This window comes from Monopterus albus, unplaced genomic scaffold, assembly GCF_001952655.1.
Source record: "Monopterus albus unplaced genomic scaffold, M_albus_1.0 scaffold52.1, whole genome shotgun sequence".
NCBI classification, from domain to species: domain Eukaryota; kingdom Metazoa; phylum Chordata; class Actinopteri; order Synbranchiformes; family Synbranchidae; genus Monopterus; species Monopterus albus.
In genome coordinates this window covers 2,311,138-2,328,608 of record NW_018127932.1, presented here as the reverse complement: position 1 = coordinate 2,328,608, position 17,471 = coordinate 2,311,138, and the positions used below count along the sequence as shown (strand labels likewise).

Sequence of the window (17,471 nt, the reverse complement as noted above, 5' to 3'; positions counted from 1 at the left end):
GGGTCTATTTGTTTTTGAGGCAGAAAATACTCTATTCGTTTTCCAATATGCTCACAAAGAATCATGAGCTGAGACTATGTGATTTGCATTGAAAACAAACAACAAGGTGATTTGTATTGGAAACAAGTGATTGCTAGCACTCCCCGGTGGCAGAACAAACTTAATACTCAACACACTGAATATCTTGTTATTATCTTGAACCGGTGTGTGCTGTTGTGCTGCCTCTATATCAGACTCCTACTGTAAAACCCAGCCTCACTGTAGGGGTCGAACACCTGGATGTAAGACCAGATGAAAAACACAGAGGTCAAGTAATAAACTGTCACCGTAAACCTGGGTTCACTTCCTGTGGTGATCTTACACAGACACACACAGAAAATCCCTATCCTGCATCTCTACTATCAAATTCCAGGTCAGGTAAAGCTGAAAGGGAATTCCCTACTGGAATTACCAAATTACTCTTACTGCCAGAATAGCAGGAAAACACGGGGTTGGTCCCACCACACACAAAGTGACATGAAAAGGTATGTACAGGGAACAGTTTGACCATTTGAGGAAAACAGTATGCCTATTCACTCTTGAGTTTGATGAGAAGACTGACACCACACTTGTCTGGTCAGTAAGACATGGGACTGTCATGTTACTTGGTAAGAAATATTTGTTTCCTCATAGGTTTAAGGTTTAGCACCTCAGATGGGATTAGGTCCCCTTACAGGATGTGACTGGAAATGGCTGCCTTTGGCTAATAGTTAATTACATGCCTTATGTATATTTCAAGCTTTTATTAGTCATTAGGATGGTGTCTTTCTGTGTTGAGAGACAAGCAGAGCGTCAGGAACCCATACTCAGAGGCCGGACATCTGTTGAGTCAGTGTGTAACTAAGGTCACCAGACATTTTGGCACAAGTACAGTGATTTCTGTCTCTGACTCTCACCAATGCTAAAACTCACAGGCACCATCACTCACCTCTTATCACCCTTTCATCTTTTCAGAGCAGAGCAAAGCGTTTTGTTAAACTGCAGTATAACAAAAATCTCATTCCCGGTTCATTGTGACATTTTTCACATTTTGTCTAAAGCTGTAGCTAGCCTGGCGCCTGCAGCAGCCAGATTGGTTGTTGTGTGCAGTGAGAGAGAGAGAGAGGAGAGATACTAGAATCTGAGTCACGCATGGCTGCTGGTTATGTGGGGGAAAAAGGATCCTGCACACCTACATGCCTTTGAAAAATGTGCAGAAGAGAAGAGGACATGCAGGTCTAAAGAACAAGATAGCCCACATACTGTTTTACGACTGTTATTCTATGTAATCACATTATAAAATGTAATCTAGCCCATAGCTACATGACCTTAGATGTTTGAGTGACAGTAAAAATTTTCTAAAAGAACACAGGAGAGACGAAAAGGCCACTGTGACTGATCGATGCACTCTTAAGGACTGTCGCAGCACTGTCCCTGGTAAACTGGGACATCCAGTCATCATAGATACAAGGGAAGCAATCTGGTGGCAGGACAAGGTTTTCCACTGTCAAGGATATTGCTTCTTAAAACCATCTTCTCTGCCAAACTATAAGAGTGCTGATGGTTTTTACTCAAAAGCAGACACATCCTGCTACAGGGGGCAGAAATACTGTACCACTATACACTTTGGCAATCATGGCTTTAAATTTAAATAGATAATAAAGCAACATAACAGCAGCTTTAAAGGATATCTAGGCTCCGCTCCCCTTCATCTAAATCCCTGCTCATGAATGAAGTAGATTTAATAGGTAAAAATCAATCAAAGATCAGAGCCTGGATTCTTCTGATTAGCCTGTTTCAATGAGCGAGCACGTGGATGTAATATATTTGCATCTTTGAACACAGAGAAATAGATGAAAAACAAACAGATGAAACGGTATCACACCTCTGTAAGACAGGGATTCTGCACATTGGAGCTCGTACAGTGTGTGTCCTTTCTGCCTAGGCAGCTTGTCTTGTCTGACAGCATCACTATCGCCACTATGACTGCTATGAGCTATTCCTCCCATACAAGCTCCAGGACCTTTGCAGTTATTGTGGCCACTTTTATCTACTTGGTTATCACAGCTCTCACCTCACATTTTATCATCAAACTTGTAACTCCACTCTGCCTTTGTTCACCTCAATCATAGAGCATTTCTAAATGTGTCTAGTTTTGGGAACACTTCCAGGTAATGTAACCACAGAAACACGTCACAAAGGTTTTTTGTTTGTTTTTTTATCTCCGTGATGTTGATAAAAATGATTATGCATCCAAAAATACTATTAACCGGACCACTGCACAGCAAGAATAGGAATGTATTAATGAAATCCATTTGTATCATCATGTGGGCTTTTAAAGACCTGCATACAAAACACATCATCCAGCAAAAAGTCAGAATATCCTGCTTTGTTTTACAATAAATGGTGTATTATCTTACATGTACTTTCTTCCAGGGTTGGAGCCATGCATGTTGTGAGGCACCAATGATAACACCCTATTTGAAAAAATAATAGTGCTTAAGAAAATCTGCTCAGAAGATCTTTAACTTTGTATACTCCAGGACCAAGAGGACACAGTTGCTAGCAAAGCCAATTCATGCAAATTCACATGTGAAGATGCCCAGAACAACTGCAGGCCTCAGCTGCTGGACACTGAGGCACCTACATTGGAGATTAATTACTGACAGGGCACCCGATCATTAGCTGTTGACAGCTCACCCACCCACACTGTCCCAGCTCATTTGAGCATTTGACCTGGCAACCTTTCAAACACAAAGTCACTTCTCTAAATCTTTAAGTCATTGTCAATGCATTTTATCTGTTAATGACATGATTTTATAATCATCTTTCTTTAAATGTGATGTGGCAGTCGCATTTCAACCTCCTGTACCAGAAATTTAAATACATGTATATCTTTCTACCTATACTTCTTTAATGCTAAGTCACTTTCTTCCCCTCACATACAAATTTAACAACCCCTCTACAGCTGTGCATCAAGTCTGCAGCCAAACACTTCTCACATTTCTGCCACATTTGTACCAGTATTGGTTCACTGTGTCCTTTTTTGGAAGAGCTCCCCTTATTGCAAACTGACCAAAACTATGCTGGCTATGTTAACATGTTGTAAACAAAAAATGGTCACATGCAGTAGGGTGCACAGAGGATTGATTAATGAAAACATTCTTGGCAAATGCTTTCGCTTTCGTCCGTCTTGCACCGGTCCAAGAATTTCACCTCTAGCGGCACAATACGAATGACCCCAGCGGTCCCTCTTAATCATGGCCCCAGGTCAGAGAGAAAACCCACAAAATAGAACTGAAGGAAAGGGAAGAGAGATACTTGTACTGGCAGATGAGAAGTTATTTTAAATATCCCATGACCTAGAAGACATGGAAATCGCCACAGGTAAAAGCAGGAAGCATGCAAATAGGCAGACAGAGCAGAATTCCAGCAGAGAGGTCTGATCCATGGGCAGACTACTGGTGCTGCTGGATCTCACTGCAAGCTCACATCTCCATTTATTACAATAAAAGAAAAGGGTGGACTGAGGTAAAGCGGGAGGAGACAGGAACAGTAAATAATGTAAAATTCAAAGCAGAGTCATTGAGTCCCTCTTTTTCCATGAAACACAAAAGACAAAAAGAGGCCAGAAATAAACCATAATGTGTTGATTGTGTTAGTGGTGGCATCAAACCATATCGACCCGACTGTCCCCTGAGGACTTCATCATCATATGGGCCCTGGGCATGAGAGCCTAGGAAATGGTTCACACCATCTGACATTTACTGACCTTCCCTTTGTTTTATTTTGAGACATTCTCTTCCCATAATAAATGACCCTTTAGGTCTTTTTACTAAGACCCATAGTTATGTTTTATTGTTAAGTGACATAGTAACTATGATGGGAGCAAAGGAGGACGTGATGTCATATAGCGACAAAGGCCCCATTGAGAGGAGTACAGTAATGCTAGTGGCTTCTGTATCTAAAGCTAGTTGTCAAGGAATCCACATGGCCTTGTTTTATGATAGGATAACCACCATTTTCTTAAGCAAACACAATAACCTATGCGTTCTGAAAAATGAATAGGGGGAGAGACAGTGGGTAGAGCGATATAGGAAAGAGAGTGAGTGAGGATGAAAAGGGCAAAAGAAGGACACCGGGGTTTGACCTTAAAAAATACATAACAAAATGTTGTGGTTTTGTGTTGAGCTGAAGTGTATTTGTCTGTTTCCACCTCTCTTGTTTCTCCTGGACTCTCTTTTACTCTTTTCTCCCTCTGCTTTCCATACTCCCTCTCCTCCATTCATTTATTTTTGGTCCTGCCTTTATCAGTCCACTTTTCCCTTATACTCATTGATTTCTCTCTCGCTCCCCTCTTTACTCTCTGACAGCGCAATAAGCAGCAGCAGAGAGAGGCAGAGCTAGAAAGAGGGGCCCAGTAGAGCATGAAATGGTCTGAGATTTTACTACAACTGGTAGCGTTTGACCACATACTGCTGCAGCCAGTGCAGTGGTTACCCACAGCAACACTGCACTAATAGAATGGCATGCTGTGAAAAAGGGAGAGGAAGAAAGAAGAACAAGTAAAGCTGGTGTGTTTTGCAGGTGTTAATGGGCTAACTGGCAACATGCACAAACACACACACACACACACACACACACACAGTTCTAGTCTGCACAGGCTTGAACCTTGACTTATTCAACATTTTAAGACCTGACCTATCTATGACCAAGTTGAACTGCCAAAACAGAGATGTGAACCTGATGTAAAATTTTAGTTACTCCTTCAGTAAAGAGAAGTATATGTACTTTTTCTCATTGCACTATAACATCTTATAATAATCACCCATCATTTATCTTAGTCAAACACAAACTTCACTTCATTTTTATCCCTAATATTGGCTAGATAAACATGGCTGGTAGACCTCGAACTGAGCCGACCTTGACAGTTCAAATCATAAGCCAAAATAAAACTAAGTGGTCACACAGGTCATATTGCTCCCACAATGAAGAGGCCTTCCCTGAGTCAGTGAGGTCTTTGGGGACCTCTCCTTTAACATGGTTGTTTCCTTATGTCCATTAGCTTGACAAGGTAACACGCAAGCTACACTCTCTCTGTGTTTCAGTTTTCCACTTGCCATTGTGCATCTTACTTGAAAACATGACACACTAATACAATATAACCCAAAAATAACCAAACCAGCACCCCCAAGTTTTAAGACAACAGTTCCAAGCTCAAACTGAGTCTCAAGGGATCTAATAAAATATCAGACCTCAAATATACAACATTTAACACACACCGATGAAATAATCCAGGGCATAAACAACGATGATCTGTTTCACTTGACCTGCCAATGTCATACACACACAGACACACATTTGGCAGTCTTTCTGCCTCTGTGACTAAGGTGGAGGATAAATAACCCCAGTGAGATTCGGTTCCAAAATCACAAGCCCCTCTTGCCAAAACAATTAACATCAGCATAACAGCATTAGCCTGCTCATAGTCATCCATTAAAACTACTTAGGGCAGACATGTCAGGGAATACACCAGCACTGTGGTTAAAGCGCTTTGCTTCTAGACAGCAACCAGCAAAAAGCTGTGCAATAGATGAGAAGATGCCACAGGTTTGAATCTGGTTTATGTCTGCCTCCTCATCAGCATCAATTTGCTCTTAATCAACCATGTACAGAAGGTGAATGTGGAGCTTGACCTGGTTAATTGTGTGGAAATATTGAAAGAGAGTTACAGCACTCACAGAAAGACTGGCAAGCTGTGGAAGTCCGGAGAGTTACCTTTTTAACTGAAGATCAAGTCCAGGGATTTTGCACTTCATAATAAGATATCCCTAAAGATGGGAAGAGTTTAGCCAGAACAGATTGAGGACTTTGCAGTTAAAGCCCCACAATAGGTAATTCCTGAGAGATTTGACAGTGTCCAAGGAAATAAGCACCAATTTTGGTCACATAGAATGAAACAAAGCAGCATCAATCCTTGACCTTGAGCCCACTTGAGTCTACTTTGTTTAGAGAATAATCCTTTAAGACTCTCATCCTCTGATATGAGGATATCTTTTGGCTTTTCACAATAAAAGGCTTGACTGCACTGATATGCAGTGTAGGTTTGTGTGTGCAAACGCAGACCTGTCAGCCTTTTGTCCTCACTTTGAAAACTTGGCAGAGATTTATACCCACTGCTTTGTTTTCCAAAGTCCCACCGTCCTTTCTATAAGTGAGCAAGATCCCAGCTGCAAAATTAAACATCAAAAATAAAGAATATCCCTTCGCTTGGTTCAGCTGCCCATACTTTCAGGGGTGAATTCTCAAACTGTGCAATGAATTGTAAACTGAGCAGTGACTGAAATATGGGTGTGGCTGTGTTATGTGATAACCCTTCCTTCAAGCTGCTGAATGAGCTGGATAGCACAGCCGTGAATAAGAGCTGTAACACGGTCAGTGAATTCAGTGAACACTGCCTTGGCCAGAGGGATGGCGAACATGTTACTAGGAGGTCAGCTGCAATGACTTTGGTCTGAATTTTCCAAAAATCACATGTTGAATCAAAAAGTATTTGAAAGTATTTTCCTTTGAATTCTACTCATAACTATGGTGACCTTAAAACTGAAAATATAAACTGCATCACCTTCTGTGCTGCCACTTTAATACATTAGAGCGATCACGAGCTGTGCATGTTGCGTTGATCTGTGACAAGTTGTAGCACAATGCCATGAGGAGTCACTTTAACAGTGCATGAAGTAGTTGTCCAGCAGCAAAAGCCTCAACAATTCATTATGGCAAAATGACTTGTGCCCTCTTATTCATACAGAGGGGTCAAAATTAATAAACACAAACAATGAACATAATCAAAAAACACATCTGGCATCCTTACAGGTAAATAATAAGAACAAATAGTTTCCCCATCTGGTTCCTCAGTCTACTGTATATATCCATCTTCTCTCAATCTCTCAATCCCAGACCACCCTCTTTCTCATGTCTTTTATCACTTTCTCGCTCTGCAAGCCTTTTCTCCCGCCACTCTGTCTCTTTCTGAGTCTCTCTCGTTCACCCTCCCTCTCTTTCCATCCTGGCAGTTGCCAAGGCGATGGTGTTTTGTGGAGGCAGCTGGTTAGGGCTCATTTGTCAAGCTGCTGACCTGCCCTCCCTTCTCTTCTCTTGTCTCTCATGCTCACAGCCCCTTTACTATCCAGTGTAGTAAAAATACTGAACAGGCTAATTATCACACATGTATATATATATATATATCCTGAACTATCATGTGACAAAAATAGCTTTTTTCATTTGTCGTCCAGTTTATGGGATGACTGCACTGATTGCATTCTCCTTTGTGAGGAAAAACTATGGCAGCCTAGCTAACTTTTGTAAGTGGGTTGAGAAAATACCAAGAAATGATGTTAGCTTCTAGACTTTCTCTCCTCTCTCACGTGCTCAATGTACATTTACTACACTTTCTCTGTACTGTACCTCTTATGCCTTCATATAACTTCAGTTACCATATTTCTAATCAACTTAATTGTTTTTTAGTGTCAGTTAATTGTCTTCCAAAAATGTTTGTAAAGTCTAGTCTGATGAAAGCAAGAACAGTAAGCATTACTAAAATGATCTGTCACTTTTCTTCTTAATAATCAGTGCATTTCTTATGCAGTAAAGTACATTCTCAGTCTAATACACATAAGCACACAGTAACAGGTGAGTCTCCTACCAAGATCAAAGTTATTACCGTGTACTCTGTAACATGAGAACAATCTTCACAGCTCGGAAGGCACAGCCTGTTTGTGTCATTTGTATGTAATTGTGGGGAGGATAAAGCTTCAAGCAGCTATGCAAAAATATATTTGATTTCATTCCATATTTCTATATCTTACTGTATAAACACACATTTCAAACGGCCAGTCTGTGCTGCTTAATAGAGTGTGAAGTTCCAGTCTGCTCTGTGTGTGTGTGTGTGTGTGTGTGTGTGTGTAGGAGGGAGCCTAATGTCATTCTCAATTGTAGCATGTTCCACCACAGGCTGCCTGTTTATGGATGACTTTGTGTTTGTATGTGTGTGATCTGTGTATTTACTCCCCCACAAGGTCAAAAAGTGACCGAGTACAAGTCAAAACCATAGCTACATCAAAACCAGCATATCAGTGTGGCGGTGTGTGTTGTATTCGTAGTGGCTATGCGCACAGACAGTGTGTACAAGTACCTGTGCGAGTATGCATATGTGATAAATTTGGTTGCATCCACCTACATGCTCTGTTTTCTGAACTATTTTGACCTTAATATGTCTGTATGTGTGAAACAAGGGCTTGTTGCCTTGGAAACACCGCTTCAGCAGTAACTAATGAGCCATACTGTGAACGTGCATCATATATTTTACAGACTAATATGACATGGGACATATTCAACTTGGCTGTCCTCTTCTGTCTAAAAATACACTTTCAGTGCAACAGTTATGGAAAAAAGTTGAATTGCTGACCTATTTTGTGTTAAGTAGTCTGGTAATTCCATTAGGACCTTCCAAAATAAAAATAGAGCCACTTAGGGTGCTGGAAGGTGCTCTGGATAAAACTGCTCAATGTATGACAGCTATGAGGAAGCTAGTTTGTAGGAGAAGATGTGGATTAGCAGTGGTCTAACAATCAGGGGTGGCTGTGGCTCATGAGGTAGGGCAGTCGTCTCCTGACCAGCAAGTTGGTGGTTTGACTCCCGGTCTCCCCACATGCCTAAGTGTCCCTGAGCAAGACACTGAACCCTGAATTGCTCCCGGTGGCTTGACTAGCGCTGGTGCATGGCAGCCTGTCGTCATCGGTGTGTGAATGGGTGAAGGGTGTATGATCTTCTGTAAAGCGCTTTGGCCAGTGTAACACACTGTGAGAAAGCGCTTTATAAAATACAGTCCATTTAAACTTGAAATGAAAACTTTGGAAAAAAGTTAGACAAGAGCCAGTGGGATAAAACAAATCCACCTGTTCCCAATGCAGTTTCTTTCAAGAAATGGATGTCATTGTTTTTAAATTATAAAAAGTAAAACAAAGTCGGCCTTGATTCTAACTCACAAAACCAAACATTTCACTTGCACAAGTCACTTTAGACCCAGGTGAAATCATGTCATACTGAAGAGAATTACAATTTCTCTACCAAATAATAGTCAGTGGTTGTAGTACTAGTACTAAGATATACTTGAAATGAAAAACAGCCTTGGTCAAAATGTGGCATCGGTGCATTTCAACACAAGGTGGATAAACCGAGAACACACACACAAAACATACAGGACTGAGCTGGTGTTTAATGCGACATGCTGCACTGAAGACACAAATATTTACATTTTTAATTCTCTCTCTGACACACAAACACACATGCATTTTCAGACCAGACAATTCCTAAAAAGCTATTCCAGAGATGAACTGCACAGTGACTCGCATGGGGGAAAATATAATTGGTAAAGATGGAAAAGTGCAACATTTTAAGAAGAAAACTTTCTCCCACTACACACTGCCCCTGCCATCATTCTCTGCCCATCACAGCCTCCATTCATGTTCATTTATCTCTTATTGCACCCTCCCTATATGGCTCCTTCCTTCTTTATCAGAGAAACAGAATCAGGGTAGAGTCAGCCTGGAGGCAAGCCTATTTAGATGAGCTATTTTGTAATTCCTTTATCTGCAGCTAAGACATCCTCAGCTTTTCCCTAAAGAGACATATCGGGGCTCCAGCAGCTCATTTCTGACATTCACTGTGCATTTCTTTGGGAATGAATATTTTCAACAAAAAAAAAAAGACCCATCAAGGTACAAGCATTGTAAATTACTTTAGGCTATAAATTCTGGGACATGTGGCAGTTTATTCAGCTTTTTTTTTAAATTGTGGATGCGTTTTTAATTTTATGGCATGTTTATTTATTGTGTTTGCAATAACACAACCAACTTGTTAACACTATGCAATATTTCTACTGTGATGTAGAAGATAATTATCAAAGTATGTAATTATGTAAGAATGTTAACAGTCTGTAATATTTTTTAGTATATTACTTGTGTGGTGTAGAAGATAATTATCTAAGTAGAGATACTGCTTGCAAACCAATGATGGTAAGATGATGTCATGGGGTAGGACTGGATAAGTCTAACTTCTTCCTACTCCGTTCAAGCATGTACTAGGTATAAGCAAATTGATAATGCATTTGTGGATATGTGTGAAATTATGTGTGTTGACATATTGACTGTCGTTACATGTTTGAAAGAATAAATCAAATCAAACTTTGTACTATGGCCTTTCTCACCTACAGCAGCTATTTTTAACTCACAGCACATTAAAGGTGTGAACGTTTACCCAGAAGACAAACACAGCCTTGCATTTTTCTTCTTACCATGAAGTGTGGAAACAAACATACTGAATATCATATCAAAGTACATGTCTGAAATCCAGAGGAAAATTGGCTGACACTGAGGGCAGACTAATTTTAACCACTTTAGTTAAAAGCTAGTAGCTAGCAGCTACCAAGTATCTGAGCAAATGCCTGAGAAATTCCCAAAATTTCCCAAGTCTGATAACAGGCTTTTCTTGTCCACCTATTATAATTAAGCAGTAAAATACTACCTTTAACATAATGTGTAACATAAACATGTTAACATTTCATTTGTTTTTAGTCAAAGGTCAATAACAAACATGTCACTTGAACACATTTGACTAATTAAACTATAATGAACGGTCTTTGCAACCTTTGTTAGTGAGATTCCATTCTTTTGTTTCCTTCTTTCTGATAAGTTTGATCCTTCTGGGCATGTTGAACACCAGTCTTGCAAATCTGTCATTATTGACATATGATTCTTTTCAGCTGCTCTTTGCTGGAGGAGTTCTGTTTCTCTACCTCCCTCTGTAAAGTTCTCTAAAGGTATTCCATTGCATTCAGGTTAGGGGACAAAAGGTGCTGCCAGTTTTCATCTGGCTTCTTTTTTATGCTCTTTGGAAAAATTGAATCTTGCCGTTTTGTGCCATTTTGTCAGCAGTGGTTTTCTTCTTGGACGCCATCTGCAGAATCTGACTTCATGTAGCGTCCTTCATGCTGTCTGAGCAAAGACTGAAGCGATTTTCACAGATAATCCTTGTGCAAAGTCTTTTATAATCTTGTTCATGCAATTAGCTTTCATTGGAAACCACAGCTGTGATCACAGGGAAACTGACTTTTTTTGAAGTGAATACATGATTTGTTGTAAAGGCTCATATACATGTTGAAATTCTGCCATGGTATTTTCACATCCTGCATTAATTAGGAGAGGGGTAGTTAGACATTAAGTGCTTGAAAAACACAGTGGAAACCAAACTTGCTATTTTTCTTTGTTATAGCTTTTCACACTACTACTGTAGTTTGCCGTCATTCTGCTCCACCTCTGGACCTCTTCCCTTTGAAGCACACACAGTGATCACGATAGCCGGAAAGACAGTCCATCATTTGATTTGGACAAGGTGTTATTAAAACCCACTTAGTCCTGGCTGTAAGATCTATAAGCTATGGAAAATATGCAGTCTACCACAGGATGAAAAAGCCAGCCCTGCAGACATCTGCTTCAAATCTGACCAAAAACAGAGTGAGACAGTAAGACTGAGTTTTATACTGTTGCTAGGACAGCATCTCTCCCACTCATTCATCATGACAGTACATTTTGTTTCATGTCACTGCAGCCTTTCGCCAAACTAAAAAACATCTGGGTGTTTCAAAACAAGTACTCTAAGCAAATGTTTGGTTTCCAAGGCAAAACTACTACAACTAACTGATGCCTCTAAAAAGATAGAGCTCTACTGCTTATTCTATATACTGTTTATTTCTATAATCCCATCAATTTCAAATTATCATTTTCTTCCAAAGAGGAATGACAGATCTCTTTCTTGGATGGCTGAGCCGCAAAAAACAGCCAAAAGGTGGAAAGTGGGCAAGTTAAACTAAATAAGAGAAACATAAGTCTGTAAAAATCCAAACTACTACCGTAAAAACTAACTTGACAAATTCTTGACATTGCCGTTGTGACAGTGTGAATGAGAAGAATGAGAGTTACTGTAGTAGTAGTAGTAATAGAGAATATTTAGCCAATATTCTGTGATAATTCATGATCCAAATTGTTCTACAAGCCAACTCACAAATTAGTGCATGGGCCAAACAATAAAAAGGTCAAATGCTGAAAAATGTGAAGTTTGTGTTATCACCAAAGCTACAGGTCCCACAGGTCTGCAGGCCACTATGAGAAGGCTTTACTGCAAACAGTAATTTGTTGTGACATTTTAAACACACCCACCCCACCATGTGTGCACGTGTGTGAGAGAAAGAGTGGGAGAGAGACCAGTAGCCCACCTTATTGAGTGATTTACAAAAAACAATTACAGTATGTTGCACACAAATCAGTGCTGCACCTCATGGAGCGTTTAGTTAAAAGGTAGCGGTTTGACCTCTCAGTGCATGTATTCAGTTTTAGATATATGCCAAACATTTCAGCTTCTTACAACATTGAAACAGCAGTTCAACAGTAGCATGGTAACAACACAGGCATCCATTAGATTGGGGGGGATCACTAAACAAACAAGATATAAATCCACAGCAGTCACATGGACAAATCTATAACTGTGACAATGCATCACCACTGATATTAAAATGGCTATAAACCACAAAAAATACTGACATTAACATCATGAACCGAAAAACATCCACAAATGATGCATTTACAGAGGAGCCTGTGTGCATCATGACGGCTGTGGCCATGATGTATGCTGTTAAAATGAACAACTAACACAGTTCAGACACTTTAATATACAGCATTCACATAATATCAGCATGCACCTGATGTTGCTCTTTAGAATCAGTTCCTATAATTTCTGTAGTACTGTCAACATCTGACTCAACCTCACACTCTGATAACTTTAACTGAACAATCAATGAAGTGAAAGTGTGGCAAGAAAGTCACATTCATTCTGTCCCAGTGTTACTGTGTGCATTCACAGCATACCACTGCAACAATTTAGAAAGATTTAAAGTGGAAAAGACGACATTTAAATTGAGTTTGGTTTGAAGCCAAAGTGGTCAGCACTCTACAAACATTTGACTGATAGCTGGAGCTACCGTAACCCCCCTCCACCTTCAGCGTGTGAGTGCGTTAGGACGAAGAGTACGGCACCTGGTTATGAGCAAATTCACCACTGTGGTAAAAGGTCTCCTGAAATATGGTCAAACAGCAATCATGAACCTCACCATGAGTCGCCATCACATAATAAGGCCACATTGTTTGGCTAAGAAGAGCTTGGAACTGTGGCCACGGCATTTAAAAGCAGGGGTCCTTAAATGGAGTTGAAGTCCTTTTCACACAGGAAAGACAACAGAAAAGCCTCTAGCTGGCTGTGCAAGCAGTTGCTCTGTGATGCTGTCACACATTATAAAGCCACCTAAAAGGGCAAAAAGGATCTTTTTAAAAACACTTTTGTGTATCCAAAATTAAGTTTACTAGATTCCGAGCATTGCCCCGATTCCCTGCTGCTTGAGTTCTTACACTGTTTCCAGCAACCAGCTCCTCCTGGCTCTCCATTAAGTGCCTTAGTTAAAGAATCTTCACACATCTCATTTAATTTCAGTGTCCTGACAGTCCATCTACTTAAAATTAAAACCATCAATAGTCTAAGAAATAGCCCAGATTCTTGGCTCCTGTAACTCCCAGGCAAAACCTGCTGTGCTGACTATACAGCAATACAGGCTGTAGAAAACAATAAATCCCACAAGATACTAAAACAGCAGCACAAGAGAGTCCAAAGCAAAGAGGAACAAACAGGCTGATGAAGATAAAATAAATGAATGAAGGAGTCAAAAGAGAAAACAGAGAAAAGGTAAAAAGCATAGGGAGCATGGGGGGGGTTGGGATTTGTTGATTTTGTTGAGTTGGCCTGGCCACTCATCGTGACCACCACATCTCACTCACACCTCCACTTTCTCACATCATCAGCAATAACATTTACAACATCACACTGACAGCCGTCATCGACAATAACATTTACAACATCACACTGACAAAGTGTGAAAAAACATATAAATATGTGCATAATAAATAAGCAGTTAGCATTACTCCATCATGGTGATTCTAGTTTGAAGGTAGATTGATTTACTCACAAGATTTCGTCGTTCTGAAATTCCAGGACACCATGAGTATCTTCGAAGTCCTCTCCGCCGCCTTTTGCTGTTCCTTCCACTGTCTTGTATGGAAGCATGACCAGGCCGCGAGCCCCCGATGTTCTCAGCACCTTCACCTCCATGGTGCCAATGCTCTCACTTACATGGCATACTGGTTCGTCAAACGTAAAGATACCGGCATGGTCGTCATCAAAGATGGTAACAGTCGCTGTAGCGGGTGAACCGAGACAGGCCACTGAGTCCACATGATTTGCTGTCTCGCTCTCCTCTGGTTCCTCTCCCTCTGGTGGCAACACTTTGACACTGGATAGGTGAATCAGGAAGTTTTCATCCTCCTCAAAGATGTCATCATCAATGATCCCCACACGGATCTCCTTCATTGTCTCGCCAGGCTTGAACACCACCACACCCTCTGTGAATTCGTAGTCTGAGCCGGCGTTGGCCGTGCCATCTTCTGTTCGGTACTCCACAGAAATCGTTTTGCCCAGGTCACCTCCACGTCGCACCACATTCACAGCCACTGTGCCACAGTTTTCAAGGCACTGGTAAGAGCCAGGCTCAAAGAAGATCTTAGATATGGGGTCATTATCACCAGCATCAGAGCGAACCTCGTGCATGCTGACAGCCTTTCGTGCCTGATCAGCTGCATGTTTCTTCAAGATGTTGCCAGCACCTGTCATCAGCCGGGTGGCCTGGCATCGATAGAACGCACGACTCTTCTGCTGCTGGCTCAAAACTTGGTAATTGGCAAGCTCAATGAGCTGTTCCATCTGGTAAGAGAAAACGTAAAGGACATGAACACAATGTAAAAATGTGTTCTGTAGTGTGACTACTGGATGTGGCATAGTATCCTCTCCTGGTGGGAAAATGTCTTCTCTGTCAACTTGTCCGCCTGAATAAGATACATTATTATACCGTTTCTTCGACCCTCTCTGGATAAATAAGATTTAATGTGTCATGTGGATGAATCCAACATTAGAAATAGTCAGAGAACAGTGATGTTACAATGAGGCATGTTGCCACACTGTATGTAAAGCACAGTGAAATTTCTATCAGTGTCTTGGTGATTTAGTTGCACTGAGGAGTAGGCATGAGATTATCCAAGGCTTTGTGAGGTCTTATAAAGGCTGTACATGATGTGTGAAATTAAACATAAAGAGCTTTGGGATGTTTGACAGTAAGTATCCATCCATCCATCCATCCATGTTTAGGTATCTTGGAAAAATGCAATAAACCTCTGGGCAGGCTCTAAGGTCTTTTCACTGTTCCCTCCTTTCCTCGCCCCAAAAGTGCCAAACTCTTTCCAGACTGTTTGTGTAGGAGGCCACTTATAAAAACAGGAACATTCTAGCTTGGCCTAAAGTTGGTAATGTCTATGATCCTAATCATACTTAATGCTCATGATATATTAAACAAACTGCACATAAACAATGAATAACCAAATCAATTTTTTTTTTACACAGAGATGAGACTTTAGAGATGCACAATAATGCAAACACCAGGTTTTGTTTGCTGGTTAACGTTTCATACTGAATAATGGAGTGGAAACATTTTTAAATTAACACTGTGCTAATAAGTGGAACATGTGCCTACAAAAGGGTTCTCTCATCTATTTCACAATTAGGTCATCCAGCAAAATGGTGACACCAGTATCAATTATCAGGTCTCAAACAAAATGAGGTTGTAGAGGGAAAACCGAACCAATTTAGGAGCTTTGGGATCCAACTCTTCTCAGCTATAGATGTAGGTCTACCTCAACCAATAATGTAGCAGCTCTGTCTGCAATATAAGTAAGGAATTTACCTGTAGTGTCAGAGTACTTGCTGTTAAAATATGACTGAGGCACAAAAAAAACCCTCATCAGCCTTATTATTAATCCATATAGAGATTAGGGCAAAACCATAAAAACCTATTTTAGCAGGCTCTCTCATGCATGTAAGAAGAGTTTCCACTTCAGCAGGCTGCCTTGGTGCTGGTGGCTTCCATTATGATTTTTTTAAATGTAAAATCTTGTCCAAATAACAAGAGGAGCACAACCTCATCACAGCATAATAGGTGGCTACCATATATTTATGTATTTTTAAAGACAGAGATGTATAAAGATAAAGAGCAGTATGAAGAAAAGACCAGACTTATTTCAGTACTAGATTTTAGTCAGTTTTGTTGTTGCTTTACTGTTATCAGGTTATGTACATGTATATACACATGTTGGAAGTTTCCATTCCTGTATTAACATTGAAAGTCTCTATCAATGACTCAAAGACAAATCCATTACAAGGACAGTCTTTTGTATCACGCCCAGGGGCCGAAATACTGGAATAAATTGTAAGGATTGCAGTATCTGTGTTTATCTTTTCTATTTATATACTGAGTCAATGAATGCTCAGTTCCCTTTGAAATGTTCTTTTTTTAGAAGTACCGTCATCAAATTAAGTTGTATTATTAAGCTGTTTTGTTTTCTTCATAGCTGCTGTTAACAGAAGCAAAAAGAAAGTGCGTCATCTGTTAATGTTTATTTTAACATTTCATTTCCTATAGAGAAAAACAACCCTGACAGGAGTAGCACTGACACTGTTTTTCATGTCACACTGCCATTGCACTTTCTGTGAGGTCCTTTTGACTTTGCTACCTACCTCCTTGTCAGGGTGCTTCTGTTTGAGCTCCTTTAGGATCTTGGCCATGTCTCGCCGAGTCTCCTCCTCATCCAGATCTTTTTCATCTAGATCCAACCCCAGCGGACCATCCAGGAAGTCAACGCCATGAGAATTCAGCATCTTCCCATCCATCTCAATGTCAACCTTATAACATAAAAAGAAAGCAAATTAAGCAAGATCACTGGTGTAAGGCTTTGAAGCAATATATCAGCCGTCTCAGTGCTGCCATGGGGGGTCAACTGAATACTGAATGTATACCGATAAAGGCTTTAAACAGGCTCATAACAACCATGTATACTTTTGTGGTGTCTGTTTAGACCTTGTTATAGGTGCATTAATTAGTTTTAATATAGTATTCAATAGTGCCGTTCAGTTACAATATCTGTTTCTGAAAAATCACATTGTTTTGCAACTCAGTAAATAGGTTGCTTTATCATTCAGAGAGATCCTCATTTCCTCTGAGTACCGTTTTATTGCCTCAGTCACATTTACTGTGTCTAAGCTCTTTAAACAAGATGACAATTGAAAATGTTAGTTATTGGGCTTCCCCCCCCGAGTAACACTGCTCATTGGTTTCATTTAGACAGACGTTTAAATGAAAGGGCTGTTCATGTACTAACTGAACACGTATACTTTATAATCACAAAAAGTCA

At 40.3% G+C, this 17,471-nt stretch overlaps 1 protein-coding gene across 4 annotated transcripts in view; it reads right to left on the bottom strand.

Moving 5' to 3' along the window:
• Positions 1–17,471, bottom strand: part of slc8a1b (solute carrier family 8 member 1b) — a 114,372-nt gene that overhangs the window by 79,095 nt on the left and 17,806 nt on the right. For all 4 annotated transcript variants that reach the window (XM_020601645.1, XM_020601646.1, XM_020601644.1 and 1 more), the window contains exons 3-4: positions 16,798–16,962; positions 14,144–14,934 (exon numbers count right to left, since the gene is read on the bottom strand). In XM_020601645.1, coding sequence (XP_020457301.1) covers positions 14,144–14,934; positions 16,798–16,962 — 956 coding nt within the window. The remainder of the gene's footprint in view (positions 1–14,143; positions 14,935–16,797; positions 16,963–17,471) is intronic.